The sequence below is a fragment of the Nuphar pumila genome, chromosome 12 (genome assembly GCF_984573655.1).
Source record: "Nuphar pumila chromosome 12, dmNupPumi1.hap1.1, whole genome shotgun sequence".
NCBI lineage: Eukaryota > Viridiplantae > Streptophyta > Magnoliopsida > Nymphaeales > Nymphaeaceae > Nuphar > Nuphar pumila.
This window is the reverse complement of record NC_143260.1, coordinates 39,073,782-39,090,530: the sequence shown is the minus strand read 5'-3', so window position 1 is coordinate 39,090,530 and position 16,749 is coordinate 39,073,782. Positions and strand designations below refer to the sequence as shown.

Genomic DNA, 16,749 nt, shown 5'->3' with positions numbered 1-16,749 from the left:
TTTTAACCTTGCTTAGAACAAACATATGCCTTTCTCACCACGATACCCTATACATTTTTTGCCCAAGAATAGCTTCTAACACTGAAGCCAAGTTTTAAGACATAATCATTGTAAAATTTGTATGCAGCTTCGTCATTATTAAACTGCATTCCCTTTATGGGAACAAAGTCAAGTGTATTATCATGTAGACTTGAAGTGCTTGCACCTTTGCCAAGTGCATTGTCATGATTGTCTACCTCATTATCGAATTGCATTTCGTCTGATGGAATATCATTATCGAATTGCATTTTGTCTGTTGGAATATTCAAGTCTAGAGTGAATCCAATGCCTACACCCATCTTATCATGTGTATCATTAGTGCACATATTCACTTCTTCGAGTGCGTCGATAGTACATATGCCTCTTGCTCCATTACTTTCCAGTGATTGTGACACATGATCTTCACTGTAACTAGTTGATATGCTCAATACTGTCATGAGCAAAATATCAATTTGCGTAAGCCAACACATAAGTTTATTACGATTTATTCAAGATGCATATGACAACAGTTACTGATTAGTTAAGTAAGTCAAAGAAATGATTGAACGAATCACAATACCAAAGCAACAACATAATAGCTTACAATTAGATAATAACAAACAAAACCATATCTCACAAATCGACACTAGAAATCACATAATATATTAAAAATCGATATATGACAAGTCTGCATAATATATTACAAATCGGTATACGGCAATTCAACATAATATCCTACAAATCAATATACGACAATTCAGCATAATATATTACAAATCGATATTAACAACCGTTTAGCATATCTCACAAATCGACACTAGAAAACACATAATATCTTACAAATCGATATATGACAATTTAACATAATATATTATAAATCGATACTAACAAACAAAACAATACCTCACAAATTGACACTGAAAAACACATAACATCTTACAAATCGATATACAAAAATTCAACATAATATATTACAAATCGAGATTAACAACCAAAATAATATCTCATAAATCGACACTAGAAAATGCATACTATCTTATAAATCGATATATGGAAATTCAACATAATATATTATAAATCGATATTAATAAACAAAACAATATCTCACAAATCGACACTAGAAAACACATACAACAACAACAACAACTACGCCTTCATCCCAAAACAATTGGGGTCAGCGATAATATCTTATAAATCGATATACGACAATTCAGCATAATATATTATAAATCAATATTAACAAACAAAATAATATCTCATAAATGGACACTAGAAAATACATAATATCTTACAAGTTGATATACGACAATTCGACATAATATATTACAAATTGATATTAACAAACAAAACAATATCACCAAATCGATACTAGAAAACACATAATATCTTACAAATCGATATACAACAATTCAACATAATATATTATAAATCGATATTAACAAACAAAACAATATCTCACAAATCGACATTAGAAAACACATAATATCTTACAGATCGATATACGTCAATTTAGCATAATATATTATAAATCGATATTAATAAATAAAAAAATATCTCAAAAATCGATATATGTGTTACTATAACTGCGATTTGCATTACATTGCATATACTGAGTGAATGGACGATGCTGGATGGGGTAGAGGCCCTTGCTCGCATCTATAACCAAGCATTCTTGTCAACAGGTCCCAACGTCTTACAAATATCTTCAAGTTTTCAATTGTCGAAATGATAAAATCTACCCGCAGTAACAAAACAATGCCTTAATGACACTCACGACGACATATGTTCTTTAACAATAGCACAATGGCATGAAAAGGTACTCACCACGCTTTAATGGCATTTGTTGGAATGTTTGTGCGTCATTCCTTTTTTCCATGCTGCCTAACGAAAATGAAGAAGAAGAGATGACTGTAAAAAGAGATGGCCAACAAATCCCTCTATGACGTCTACCAATGATTGAACCAATCGTTCGATTTATAATTATCTCGACGAGGTAGGAACGAACTCGGGAATGTTTTCTATCTAACACAAGGTAGGAACGAACTCGGGAATGTTTTCTATCTAACACAAGGTAGGAACAAAGAGGCGACCTTGTGTCGTAACACAAGCTAAAAACAAAGGTGAAACATGCAAACCTATATACGGGGAGCGGGAGGACATTTTCATCCAACGCATATCTACCTTTTTTATATGTTATTTTATTATAAAGTCATCGTGGGCAACATTGGCATATGAATTATCACAGGTCTCAAGATGTTCCTTCGTATACACCGGAACACGCATATTTGTGTTCCGGGAAGAACACACAACACCCTCCCACTGTTGTGACATTGAGCTATTACACACATGTTTTTTTCAAGATATTTTCAATTATTTAATAAAATACACAAAACTTTTTAAAAGGAGCTTTAACAAACTTAAAATATATCACAATGGTCTTATGAATAATACACATCAAATATAAAATATTTTTTCGTGCATAGCTTCAATCATGTGTCTTCTTTAAATGGTAAAAGAACTGACAAATAGTAAAAGAATGTATAAAATATGTATATATAATTTTTAATAAAATAAATAATATGCACTTTGAATATATTTTGATTTAAAAACCTCAAAATGACTGTTTTTCAGCTTTATTTTAATACAATATTAAGTGTGAAAGATAATGGTTGTAGGTTATGGATTTTTATCATATATTGAGATGTTTCAAACTACTTATTATATTGATTTTAAAGTAAATATACTTGTGTATTACATTTGTTATTTTTTAATGTATCTTAATTTGTAATCTTATGTAATATTATATCACAACTATAAATAATTATTTTGATAGTAAAGATATTTCAAACATTTAAGCAAATATAACAAGTTTTTTACAAAAAAAAGTATTGACAGGTTATGACTTTACAAATATTTGTGAGAAATTTGTAAAGTGTAAAATAAACATGACATGTGCAAATTTTTTGTAATTATTTAAATAAATAAAGATAAATTTTTATGTCTCAATTTAGGTTGAATAAGAATTAAATGTGAATTTGAAATTGGGATTGACTTTTGATTTGAGTTAAATTTAAATTTAGATTTTAGTTGAATTTGAATTTCAAGTTGAAATCTAATATGGGTTGAATTCCAATTTGAGTCAAATTTCAATCTGAATGAGATTGAAATTTAATGTGAATTTATACTGAATTCTAATTTAAATTAAATACCAATTAAGATGTAATTTGGATTGAATTTAGTTAGAGTTGAATAAGGGATGTTAATTTTACTTTAATTAAGTATAGGAATCCAAGGTGGGACTCATAGGGTGGGACGCCCCTCCACTTTATAAGTTTTGGTAAGTTATATAAAAGTCAAACTAGTACTTAGTTAGTTTCTTAATCCATGTAGGAATCCTAATTATCGACCCGAACCAGACCTGAGCAATATGTAGGCCAGGTTTGGGTTATGAATTTTGTCTGGTGGGTACTCAACCTAACCAGACCTTTTTCCCCAGGTAGCCAACCCGACCCGAGTGTTTTACATGTAATTTCAGTAATAATAAATTTATGAAATTATATGGATCCGAGTTTGAGATTTTATTTTTGTGACCCAACAAAATCTGAACCCAAACCCGACAAATTGATATTTGGGTGGGTTTGAGAATACCTGATGGGTCAGGTACCTGACCCATTGATAGCCTTAGTATGTGCTACAGAGGTCGGTTGATACCCGAACCTGATTTCCCAAGTATGGGCATAAAAGGTACTGACCGAAGAATATTCGAGTAGACTGGAACCCAACTTGTGCAATATGCAGGCCGGGTTTGAATTATGGTTTGTATTGGATACTTGATCCGACAGAGATTTTTTGCTGGGTACCCACTACCCAACCCAACCCAACCCAACCCGTGTTTTACATGTAATAATAGTTATAGTAAACTTTTGAAATTATATGGATCCGGGTTTGAGTTAATTTTTGTGACCCGGCAAAACCCAACAAATTATTATTTGGGCAGGTTGGAGTATACCTTGATGGGTCAGTTTCCTGACCTGTTACATGGTAGGTAACCCACTTAGTTTGATTCGGTAAAGGATTTTAAATTCAATTGAGAAATCGCATGTGGTTTTATCCAATCAGATGTGGATTCAATTCAGTTTTTTAAAGATGATCTGATCCGAACCTAATCATATTTCAAAATGTTGACAACAAAGAGGCTTGAACTTGAAACAATAAGGTAAAAAGATAGTTTCCAACAAACCCATGTAAATACATGCCTATTCACACATTTAATTATACACAAATCTGATTAAAAAGTGTAATTGGATTCATATTGGTTGGGAAATATCACTAGCGGATCGGGCCTGGGTTGGGTCTTGTAACTATAAACTCTGCGGGTTTGGCTTAAAATCTGAAAACCATGTATCATCTCACACACTATGTCACTGGAACCAACTGAATTGGTTATGACACGACCGGACACTTTGACACATATATTATGTTATTATTTTTTTCTTAATTTTTTACGATGTTAGTATTATTTCAATAAAAGATATATGTTTATAAATTATGAAAAAAGTGTTTTTTATTGGTTAAGAAATTTAAAATACCCGTGCCCTATTTTTTTCAAAATGTTATGAGCTTACATCTTGAATTGTGTCACGTACTGTATCTTTGTGACATAGTTCCAACCGGGCCTAGTCAAATGGATTTGGATCCGTTCTTAGATACATCTCCAACCCCAAAAAATCAAAACCCACGTGTAGGGGTGTCAAATGATCGGGTTTAAGCCGGACCTGACCCGTACCAAACTTTATAGGGTTAGGGTTTGGTGATAAAAAAGGATGTCCGGTTATAATCCGGGTTGGACTCAAAAGCTCCCATTAATATATGAAACCGGGTATGGTTTATGATATTTCATACCAGACCCAGGTCCGACCTGAATTCCAATTAAGATCTGCAAATTTTCAAGAGAGAGAGAGAGAGAGAGAGAGCGATGGGCGAGGGAGGGGAGTCGTCGTCGTGGTGGGGGAGGTTCTTGGAGGAGAAGAAGGAGTACTGGGGCGAGAGGCTCGCCTTCCTCGAGAACTATCGGAAGATCTACGGCCGGGAGAATCCCCTTCCTAAATGGTCCCAAACCGACGTCGAGGAGTTCATCGATTCCGATCCCGTCCACGGCCCTCCGGTTTCCCTCCTCATATTCCTTCTGATTTATTCGTTTTCTCTGTGATTCCTATGGTTTTGATTGCTTTTGGGTTTATGTTTTGCCTGATCATTTCTTTTACTCGCTTAAAATTAGGGTTTAAGGGTTTTAGTGAAGAGACCTTTGTTGTAGATCTGAGAATTGTGTCCTGGTTGTTCTTCTTCTGATCTTTTGTAGATCTGAGTCGTTGATCCTCCTCCTTTTTTTTTCGATTTTGATTCCTTTGCTCTTTGTAATCTCAAGGAAGAATAGTTCCTTTTTTTTTTTGGCTTTATCCCAACTACATGGAGGTTCAGCTTTACGGGTCCTGTTTCTCCATTCCTTCATATCTAAAGTTACAACTTCGGTCAGCTTACATTTTTTCTTACATCTCATTTCCTCCATCCTAGCCTTCGGTGGTCTTTTTCTTTTCTTAGTGTCCTCTACTTGCATTGTTCCCGCCTTCTCTTATTGGTACCATTTAGGTCTCCGGGCAGCAAGTCCAAACTATCTTAAACATGATGATCATCATCATCATCATTAAGCCTTACGACTCATTTCATAGGATGTGGCTAGAGTTTCACGGCCGTTTGTCACTGAGGCCAACCCTTCTCTTTTATCCAGTCATGGGACTGGCACTAGTCGGGTCGAAACCCCCCTATTGGCAGAGTTTCCAATCCATCTTACTTGACATTTTTATTTTTTTTCCCATTTATTAGCAATACTCTTAAATGTTATCTGTTACAAGGTTGTACTTATCTTATAGTTACCACTATCGGTCCGGCCCAAAGTAAGTATCTTAAACTTATAGTAAAATTTTAATAAAAAATTCAAAATTTTCAAAATCAAGAAAAAAAAAAGCAAAAATTATAAAAAAATCATAACACATAAAACAATGATTAATTGCACAAAATACAACCATAAAATTACATATGAAGCATTTATTTTTCTATGAGTTATATAAGACTCTTGCAATTAAGGACATGCCACAAGACTCATACTTTTGTATTACAAAAAACAAAAACAAAATATTATATAAAACTTCAATAATCATAATCATCATCTTCTTCTTCTCCTCCTTCTAAAACTAATAACAAACCATGCAACTGATAAATGACAATGTAAATAAAAAGCAACTACATAATTTAAATTTTAAACATAATCAAAGCCTTAACTAACAATATTAAATTCACATCCAAGTCATATTAAAATGTCATAAGGCATAACTAAACTACTAAGAGTTCACTATCACTAAAAATATTACATTTAACCAACGTCTTACATTTTTTGTGTTGCATCCAAGTGTCGCCTCGATAATCTCTTTATCTTCGATCATATTTTTGGTAAGTGGGTCATCATAATCATCTTCACAGTATGGAACAATGGTTGAAAGTCCTTTGTATTTTTGCAAAATTCTTCTTTGAATTTTTTCTAGTTCAACAATAACAACAACATGGGAAGTGGCAGGAATAGATGGATAATCACATGGATGTATATTTTGATGAAGACCTAAAATATTGTTGGTTAAATCTATACATATCACCTCTAATAATAGCACCACAAAACAGACATCTCAATGATGACCCTGGCCGTGGTAGATCATCCATGCTTCTTCATGCAGGATCATCTCTATAAGATGAATGTGAAGATGACATCAAATGATCTAAAATAAAACATAACCAATTAACCTCAAAATAAAATTATAGGCATACAAATATTCGATAACAAGTTTACACATACATGGAATAAGGATTTTTTACGTTAACCCACTTTTTTTTATTGGAAAAATGGTGGAAATGCACTTTTACTTGAAAAAAATCGCAAAATCCTTCTCTTTTAAGCACAGATCGCCCTCCCAAATCGCTCTCACGGCTCCTAAGGTGTGTGAGTTCCCATCTATTAGCCTCTAAACAAATGAGGGAGTCGGCCCTCAAGAGGTGCCGAAGGTGTATCATACGATACGCCCTGTATCTTACGATACACCGCGATACGAGTGTGTATCATATCGGTTTCTCCCAAAGTTACGATACGGACAACCTTGTTTTGTTATACTCATTTTCTGATCTTATTCTTTTTTGTAACTCCATACATCCATCTTAGCATAACTGCAAGTCATCAATTTGTAGTTGCCTAACACTAGGCACAAATGCCTCAACCAACTGTTTTGCACTATACTGTTGTGTTTTAGGGTTTATGCTGTTCTAGCCAAAGAATATGTGCTATCAATTGAAGAAATTATATTGTTCTACCTTCTCTCTCCTTTTTGTAGTTTTGAGTCATTTTTTGGAGTCATATACTTGTATTGGTATAAAGGAGGAGAGATTGTAAATATTTATTTTTCTGATATAGGCGGACTTTTATGTATCACATATTGAGAGGGTTTTTAGGGTTTTTGGTGACGAAAATTATGACCATTGGATCTGTGTGTTCTTCTTCTTCCCCTCTTCTTTTTCTTGAAGCTTTGACCGGCTAAGGCTTTTTGTTCTTGCTGTTACTGATTTGAGGTAGTTGCAATTATGGTTTTGGTTAAGTAAAACTTCTAAATACATTGCAGTTGTTTCTTATTCTTTAACTTGAGTTTAATCCTTCATCAAAATTTTGGATTGAATGGATTTGTTATGGTTTTAGTTTCTGTTACTGTTGATTTGGGGTTATGAGATGTCCTCATGGTTTTATCCTTAGTTGAGGTTAGCGGAAATGATGAACCATGAATGGGAGTTTTGGTTTAGATCCTTTGTTTGAAATCATGCTTTTATTAAGGTTTTCTTTATGAGAAGTTTTTGGGTTTAAGGGGTGTGAATGATGTTGCTCTGATACATATCAGGATATTCAATTTCTCTTTGTCGTTCATTTTCTATTTGTAGTTTAGGTTTAATAAAGTTTGATGGTTACATGTTCGATAGGATTTAGGATAGTGAGACTAAGAGGTGTCATAATGTTTTTTCGAGTGCAATATAGATATTGTGCAGTATCTTCATTGCTATTTTTCAATTAAGTTTGATATGAATTTTCATTCTGAATTCTGATTTTTGATGGTTGGCCTATTTCAGTTTCATGCTGATTTTGTTGTGAATAATGTTTTCTTGAATAAATGTTTTCAAATTTTGTAGGTTTAATATCTTTTGGTGGACTGTTTCATGGAATTTGTGTTTGCCCTTTCTTTTAAATCTTGTTCTTAGTGTGAGTTTTCTCATACATGAATTTGGTCCTTTGTTGATAATCTAATTTATGTATATTGGTGTTGACATTTGGTATATATGCCTGATATATTTCTAATGATATTCATTGATTCTATAGTAGTTCTTTTACTTCCTCTGTCTTAGCTTAAGCTTGCACGAGAGGCTGCAAAGATATCTGCTGCTGGGAGTCTTATTGGAGCAGTATCAACTGCCGGCTTTTCTTGGAAGTATTCCCGAAGTCCACATGGTACTAACTCCTAAATGCACACACACACACACACACACACACACACACACACACACACACACACACACACACACACACACACACACACACTATTTTAGTTGCAACCATACCCAGTGATGTGCTCATGGTTGTAATAAAGAATCATCTTTGTAGGGTTAATATGAAAACATTGGGTTGTTCATGACTTCTGCTATTACTAGTAAGCATCAGGAAAAGCTAATATGCAGCGAGAGGAAACTAGAATAATTTAAAAATGTGAATTTGTTAATTATGTTTGTCGTCTATGTTCACACTTGAAAAATTACTATCTAGTCATTTTCCTAAATATTTCTTTTTTCTGAATAATTCATCTTAATTTCTTGTTTTGCACATATTGGCATTTGGTAGTGAAGATATCATGTGTATCGAATATTGATTCAATGTCTAAACCTAATATACACTATTTTAGTTGCAGTAATATCCATGGGTCTAGGCTCTTGGGTGTAATGTAAAAGCTTTGTGTTCTTAATAACTGCATGATGTTATTACCGATAAACCTGTAAACAAGCAAATAACACATTTTATAGGCAACCCCATGACTTGTGTTGCAAGCAATTAACCACTAATGAAAAGAGAAACCTGTTGTGCTCATGGACAAAAGAAAATTTTTTTCGAGGCTTTCCTATCATGATATGCGTATACTTTCTTCTTCGATGCGGCAGTTTAATGTCAAAACTTGTTTTTTGACATTTTAAGCTTTTAGTGTAGCATTAATTTCCATCTATTATTAAATACCTTCTTGTTTTGTGGAAGAGCAAAACTTAAAAGATCTCTTCTAGATTCAAACAGAAAATCATGGAATGAAGACAACTCATAACTTTCTGTAGTTACAATGGCATATAGCTATCCAAAGGTCCACTCTTAAATTTTTCAGCAGTTCTGTCCCATTTGGTCATCTAGAAAGAAGCAGATAACATTGTTCTCAATATCACTGTTTGCCTAACATACTATCATTAGTAGAATGGACCAATTGAAATCAGGGTGAAGGATTTAGTCTAAAATGTATACATGCTTGGGAGATGCTTATTTTACTAATGTGAACATGCGTGATGCCTTTGGCTTTGGTGGGATGGAACCTTTAGATTTATAGGGATAGATAGAAATGTAACAAAAGTTCTTCTGTAAACATTTCCTACTTAAAGATAAGGTAGGACCTGATGTTGGCAGACTGTGACTGTGTGACTTATGAGGAGCTTTGACGAGTGAGGTTTTTGACGCATGAATCTGAGCAAGTAAGCATGATATTTTCCTATTTTGCTCTAGAAAGTGATAAAGAGTTTATTTTATCAGAGATATTTGGCATTTTGGACCTTGCTGAGTGGCTGGTTGATTTTCTGATCAATCCTTCATCCTCAGAAGCCGGGCTGTTGGCCATCTCTGTATGGCTACTTTCTCTCGATGAACCATCCTAGCACAACATTCTGCAGATGGTGGGCATTATTTAGTTATTGTTGTCCTACATGGATGCATTTTTTAGTCCATAAGCATCTTTTGGTGCAGTGACTTCTGAAAGCCTATGTCCTATTGTATTTCCTGAATTCTCTCACTTGCAACAAATGATATGCTTGAGAGAAAGAGAGAGGGAGCTGCTTTCCTGAGCATTGCGACATAAGGCTGGCAACAGCAAATCAAACAGGGAGCTTATTAGGCAACAAGAATCTCTTCTTTAGCAGTGGGCCAATTTTGGTCCATTGTTCTCATGACATTGTTCCCAGGATGCCTTTTTTCTGGGCACCATCGTTCTAGATGGTTCCTACCAATATTAGCATGGCTAAAAGGGTCTTTACTATGTTATGGTGTGGTTAATTATCAATGGTGGTTATTTTTTGCCTGAAATTGTGATAGTTGTCAATGTAGTCAACTTTGTAAAATTTGGACATTGGTGTCATGGACATGGGACATGACACCGACACATTGGGCATAACCTACAAACACACAAATTCGTGAATAAGAACTCCAATATCATTGTGTTAAAAAAGAACTAACTTAAAATGTCTAATGTAGAGTTAAGGAAAGACTTTCATCCTAAAGAATGATTTGGTTGGACGTGGTGCTGATCCTGTCCTGTATAACTTTAATCGTGTTAGTGGTCAGTTTCATGATGTTGGGGCAATTCAGTGTGTGCATATGACATTGAGAGTCTTGGTCTGTGCAACTCACCGTGTCTGTTTATTGCAGGGGCTTTATTGTCTTTGGGCTTTGGGGCGGTGGTTGGCTGGGTCTTTGGTCAGGAAATAGCAACTCACTGGTTGCAACTGTACAAGCATGACACTATGGCTGCACAGCTCAAATTCTTTGATTGGTGGGAGAGCAAAACTGAACGTCATTCTTGAGTGGGCAGCTCTGGAATTGATAAAGCTTTTAGTGTTTTCTTTGTACCAATAAAACATCTGCCATGTGACAAACTCTTGCCGAACTACATGGACTCATGCAAGTCAATGTAAGCGTTCTTCTTTATGATGTTTCCGATGGATTGCAAATATCAGCATTGGTGCACAATTCTCATTCTCAGCTGATTAATGACAAATCTTCTGTTCTAGCTGTCATCAGCAGTGACATTTAGATAATGAATTTGGCATTGTCTTATTCACCGGTGACTCGGTGAGCTTATTCATGACTGGGTGTTATATGCAACTTTGAACCGTATAAAAAGCTTGTAGATGTGCAGCTCAGCGGAATAAGATCAAAAACATTTGCATAGATATTGAGAGGATATGTGACAGTGGCCCACTCATGTGATAATGGTTTAAATCCCACAGAATATCATGCTTGCATCCATGACCAACTTTCACAAGGTTCAGGGCAAAAACAATTATAGTTGCCAATCACAATCACAACTTGTGCATTTCTCATGTTTCGTGAACCTTGAAAAAGTGATGTGATTTATAATCACAGAATCTTGAGAAAATTCAAGAATCACAGGGCATTGCAAGCATGCCTGGAATGTGATTAAAGTGAATCTCATGTGATTTCAAATCACATGGTGTAATATGTGATTTGAAACCATGTCTTCAAATCGCACTTGGTTCCATCTCAAGTGAGTTCAGATCACATGAGATGCAACCAAACATACCCTTAGACCCAGTGGTTTCCTTGTTGTCTTGATAAATGATGAATTTTCCTTGTAATTTCTTCAATTTACATACCGACATTCTGGCAGACTGCCAATGGACTCAGTTTACCCAAGTGCCCGCCTAAATTCAGTTGAGTGATCTGGCAACCACTTAAGGATCAATTGTTTGATCCAATTTACACATGGAAATGAGGGTTTGTGTATGAAACCCTCCATTTTTGTATACAAATGAAACAAACATGCCAACTCTATTTTCTTGTGGTGTCGACCGTCATCATGGTTTTTTTTCATGTTGACCATTTGATTATGGGTATGTTTTAATCACAAGTTACTGGAGCGGTAAAAGTTGTCCTTGTGAAAGTGATTTTTCAAACATCAACTCTAATGTTTGCTTGTGAAATTGACTTGTGTGAAAATGTATCATTAAGAATGTGACATGTCATGTCATGTCATTACTGTAACACATTCACATCTAAGCACTAATGCTTGTTAAAGTTTTATCCGCCATCAGACTTGTTTAAAACTTTCACAAGTTTTGAGGCTTCAAAGTTGCATATGAAAATCACATTCACAGGTTGCATTTTTGCATGTTTGCAATGCCCCTGTCAAAGTCCTAAAATGTGATTTAGAATCACAAGAAATATGTGAAAGTAACAAAATCAGAGGTGTTGCAAACATGGTCGGTGTAAATCTATAAACACCAATCCTCCTATGAATAGATTTACTTATGCATTTTTCACATATGAGATGGCCTTCCGATCATGAAATTCTTTTTCCATGGAATCTTTTCTTATTGGTGAGAATGAAACAAACGACCCCTTAGTAGTCCACAACTAACTGAAGCTGGTGACAAATATGGGAGCACACTACGTGAAGCATATTGTTTCAGAGATGGTTCCATGCGCTTTTTGCACAAGAATTGAAGCAAATAATGCTCTCATCTGAATTTAACAACAGATTTGCTGCGAGCAACACGGATGCAGCTTGCAAGTCTTGATCAGGGATGAGAATCTTATGGCTGGACTTCAGCCATTGGAGCATAACAGCACTGAAATTATAACAGGGAATAGAAGCCACAAGACCTTTGAAGCTTTTTCAAGTGTAGTAGCGAGAAGTTCATACTCATGTTTCATCTCTTTATGCATGCAAAAATAGTTTTCCTTCACAAACCTAGTGAATTTTCTCTACCTTTGGTTATGGACCATTGGTGGTTCTCCCTTCCCTATATATATATATATATATATATATATATATATATATATATATATATATATATCCGTGCTGAATGAAATATGCTAAATGAAACATACTAAATGAATTTTTCAGCTGTTCTGTTGTTTTTTTTTTCGCGGTTCCAACCCCATAAAAGTGTTGGGTATAGTCGATTTATTAGGAATCCAACCTGGATCATGTGTTTTCGATGAAAAAAATGATATTTTGAGCCTCAAAAAATTACAAAGATTTGGGTCCGTTGATTTTTGGAACCTTATGAAAACCCACCATGTGTCAGAATCCAAAGCTTTAAGAGCTGATCCCCATAAAATCAAGTAAATAGATCACATTTATACGTTTAGAATTTAAAAATAAAACAAAAAAACCCCGAAAAACTCATTTAACACACCAACAGGGGCTCCACTTGTCTGGCAGGAGTAGCAAATGCACGTCACCTTGTGTTGGGACGTTCCAAGTTCAAATCCCAATGGTAACAATGTATAACTGGTAAGGGGTCTGCCTAACCCTAGCTTGCCTTAAAAAAAAATCATTTAGCAGGGATGTATTACCCCCCCTCTCTCTCTCTCTCTCTCTCTCTCTCTCTCTCTCTCTCTCTATATATATATATATATATATATATATATATATATATATATATATAAGGAAGGGAGATCGTCCAACTAAAAGAAGGTCCAAAATTTACAATCATGGCGTTCCTTATCTAACAATTGAGCTTTTTATCATCAAACTTTGTATATAAGATATTTTGAATTTTCTATGTTAAGATGCATTTTAGAAAGCACTAAAAAACTCACAATACTTTGTATTGTAAAGTTTTAAATGCATTGTGAGCTGCTGATTTTTCATGTTTCAAAAAACATGCCTACATGTCATAATCTTCATGTAAAGCATATCTTTTACTAAATAAATTATAAATAACAAATATATGAGGTCCTATCGATGAGATGCTCAAGCATTGGAGAAAGGGATCATCCCATCCTTGTTGGTTGTAGATTTTGGACCTTTCTTTGGTTTGACTATATATATATATATATAATCGAGCTTGTCTCTTTGTATGTTGGGTACCATGCCAACATGTTTGTGTTTGACACAGGGAGACAACATAGTTCGACCAGTCTTAATCATTTTACAGCATTCGAATAACCTCCATCTCTAGATGGATTGTGATTAGTGGTGGAGCCACATGGGGTCAGGGTGGGCACCACCTTGGCCCAACTCACCAGGTTCACGAAGCGCCCCCTTCTCTCTCTCTCTCTCTCTCTCTCTCTCTCTCTCTCTCAACCCTTGTGTCACCAACTCTCTGGCTGCCCGACCAGTATCTTTCCTTCCATCAGCGGATTCTTCTAGCACAGGTGCAACGGCGCAAACCTTCAAGGTGGCAGTCTCTCTCTCTCTCTCGGTGGGCTCTCCAGCAGGCATTTCATCTCCATCTTCTTCTTGTGCTTCTTTTAGGGTTTTTGAGTTTTTTTTCAATTAGTAATTAGGTTTTTTTATTTTGTTTTTGCAAGTGAGATGAATGTAACATTAGTTTTTTTGTTTTTATTTTCAATCAATGTTAAATATGATTGATGATTCCACATATTTCATTTTAGTTAGAAAATTAAAATTTTAGGGTTTTTTCAGTTATCATATATAACCTAAAAAACTCATTTTAAAAATTAAAACACAAAAATACCTAACTAAATATTCAACTCATTTGAAAAACCAAAATCAAACACCTAAATGCTAATTAAAAAAAAAACTCGAAATGCTTAAAACTGAATTAAACATTCATGCTATTAAAATATATATAAGATAAATCCTAACAAACATCATTCATATATGTAATAATTTAAAAAAACAAAAACCTTAAAATTTTAAGTTAATAACTAAAACCAAACATGTGAAATCAAGTTTAATGTTGATTGAAATGAAAAAATACAGAAATACCTAAATGCTAATTAGAGAGAGAAAAGTATAAAAAAATCTAGAATCTAATGAAATATTCTTGGTTCATGTTATTTAAAAAATAAAAAGTAAATAAAAAACCTAAATCCTAAATAAATACCATTCACACACACATATGCTAATTAAAAAAAAACGTAAAACCTAATTAAATATTCATGCTATTAAAAAAACTAAATAAAAACCCTCAAACTTAACAAATATCATTTATAATTTCATACATAGGCTAATTGAAATAAAAAAATAACAAAAACCCACAAATTTTGACTAAAATCAACTGTGTGGTATCATGTGTAATGTTGATCGAAGAAAATGCAGAAATAACTAATAAATATCTATCTTATTAAAAAAACCTAAATGCTAATTGAAAAAAATAAAGAAGCCCTAAAACTTAATTATTGATATGCAAGTATTTAAGAAAATATAAATAAAAAACCTAAAACCTTCTTAACAAACATCATTATTAATTTTATATGCTAATTAAAAAAAACTAATCAAATTTTAATTGAAAAAAAAATTACAAAAGTCCCTAACCCTAAAGAAGACAAAGAAGAAGTCTCGTCATTCACCAGCCAGAGAGTGTTAAAACTAAGAGGATCAATACTGAACCAAGATGATGAAAACGGTGGTACTTCTTACCACGTTGAACCTTTCATTAGATATTTATATTTACATTGAGATAACTGTCTACGTATGGTATAATTACATGATTTATTTATATAAGGTAACGTTATAGCCACCATATATCATTCAATGCTGTGAAAGAGAAATAATAGGAAGGTAGGTCGTGGTTATCCGGGTGATGGGTTGGAAAATTCAAATTCAAATCTTGAATTTGAATTTTGTAACTGATTTAGTCGAACTTCCATTTTAACAGCCCCCCTCAAGTTGGTAATCCTGGATCAGCGATTGCCAACTTGACTTGTAACTTCTCAAACACATCACGTCCAACTGACTTAGTGAATAAATCGGCTACTTGTTCTGACGAGGGAATGAAGCATGTTTTGAATTCTCCATTTTGTATTTTTTCCTGTATAGTGTGGCAATCGATCTCGATGTGTTTGGTTCTCTCATGAAAAACTGGGTTTGCAGCAATATGTAATGCTGCTTGATTGTCGCAGTACAAATTCATGGGTTGGTTATGTTGAATTCCCAGGTCCTTCAAAAGACTCTTAATCCAAGTAAGCTCACAGCTTGCAAGCGCCATAGATCTGTACTCCGCTTCAGCAGATGATCTGGATATCGTATGTTGCTTTTTGCTCTTCCAACTTATTGGACTGTTTCCAATCATAACACAATACCCGGTGGTCGATCACCTAGTCATTGGGCAGGATGCCCAGTCTGAGTCACAGAATCCATTGATCTGAATCAGACAATTGGAAGACATGAGAATTCTGCGTCCTATGGTGCCTTTCACATATTTGAGCAGCTTGTTCATAGCTTTCTGATGTGTAGTGCGTGGTTGGTGCATGAATTGGCTCAAAATCTGGACCGCATGTACTAGGTCGGGCCTTGTGATAGTGAGGTATATGAGCTTACCTACTATTTTCCGATAGTGGGTTGGATCTTTGAGTAGCTCTCCATGTTCATTATCCAACTTCAGATTTTGTTCCATAGGGATGTGAGAGGGTTTCACTCCAAAGTAGCGAGCCTCCTGCAATATTTCAAGGCAATATTTTCTTTGGGATAAGAAGATCCCACTTCGTGATCGTGCTACTTCAATTCCTAGGAAATACTTTAGTTTCCCCAGATCTTTTAACTGGAACTTATCGTTGATGATGATTTTCAATGACGTCATTCCTTCATAGTCATCTCTAGCGATGATTATGTCATCTACGTAAATGATGAGAAATAT

At 34.5% G+C, this 16,749-nt stretch overlaps 1 protein-coding gene across 1 annotated transcript; it reads left to right on the top strand.

The window, feature by feature from the left end:
• Nucleotides 1-4,952: 4,952 nt before the first annotated feature.
• LOC149820788 (succinate dehydrogenase subunit 6, mitochondrial-like) lies at nucleotides 4,953-11,342 on the top strand. The gene is made up of 3 exons (XM_089981976.1): nucleotides 4,953-5,182; nucleotides 8,503-8,605; nucleotides 10,823-11,342. Exons 1-3 carry the CDS (start codon nucleotides 4,994-4,996, stop codon nucleotides 10,975-10,977), a joined length of 447 nt encoding a protein of 148 aa, XP_089838102.1. The 5' UTR covers nucleotides 4,953-4,993; the 3' UTR covers nucleotides 10,978-11,342.
• The last annotated feature ends 5,407 nt before the right edge of the window (nucleotides 11,343-16,749 follow it).

Bases quoted from the DNA above. Each gene is read 5' to 3' on its own strand.
- LOC149820788 (XM_089981976.1), top strand. From the start codon at position 4,994: ATGGGCGAGGGAGGGGAGTCGTCGTCGTGGTGGGGGAGGTTCTTGGAG. The intron at 5,183-8,502 runs GTTTCCCTCCTC...CCTCTGTCTTAG, and splicing joins ATCCCGTCCACGGCCCTCCG to CTTAAGCTTGCACGAGAGGC. The intron at 8,606-10,822 runs GTACTAACTCCT...TGTTTATTGCAG, and splicing joins GTATTCCCGAAGTCCACATG to GGGCTTTATTGTCTTTGGGC.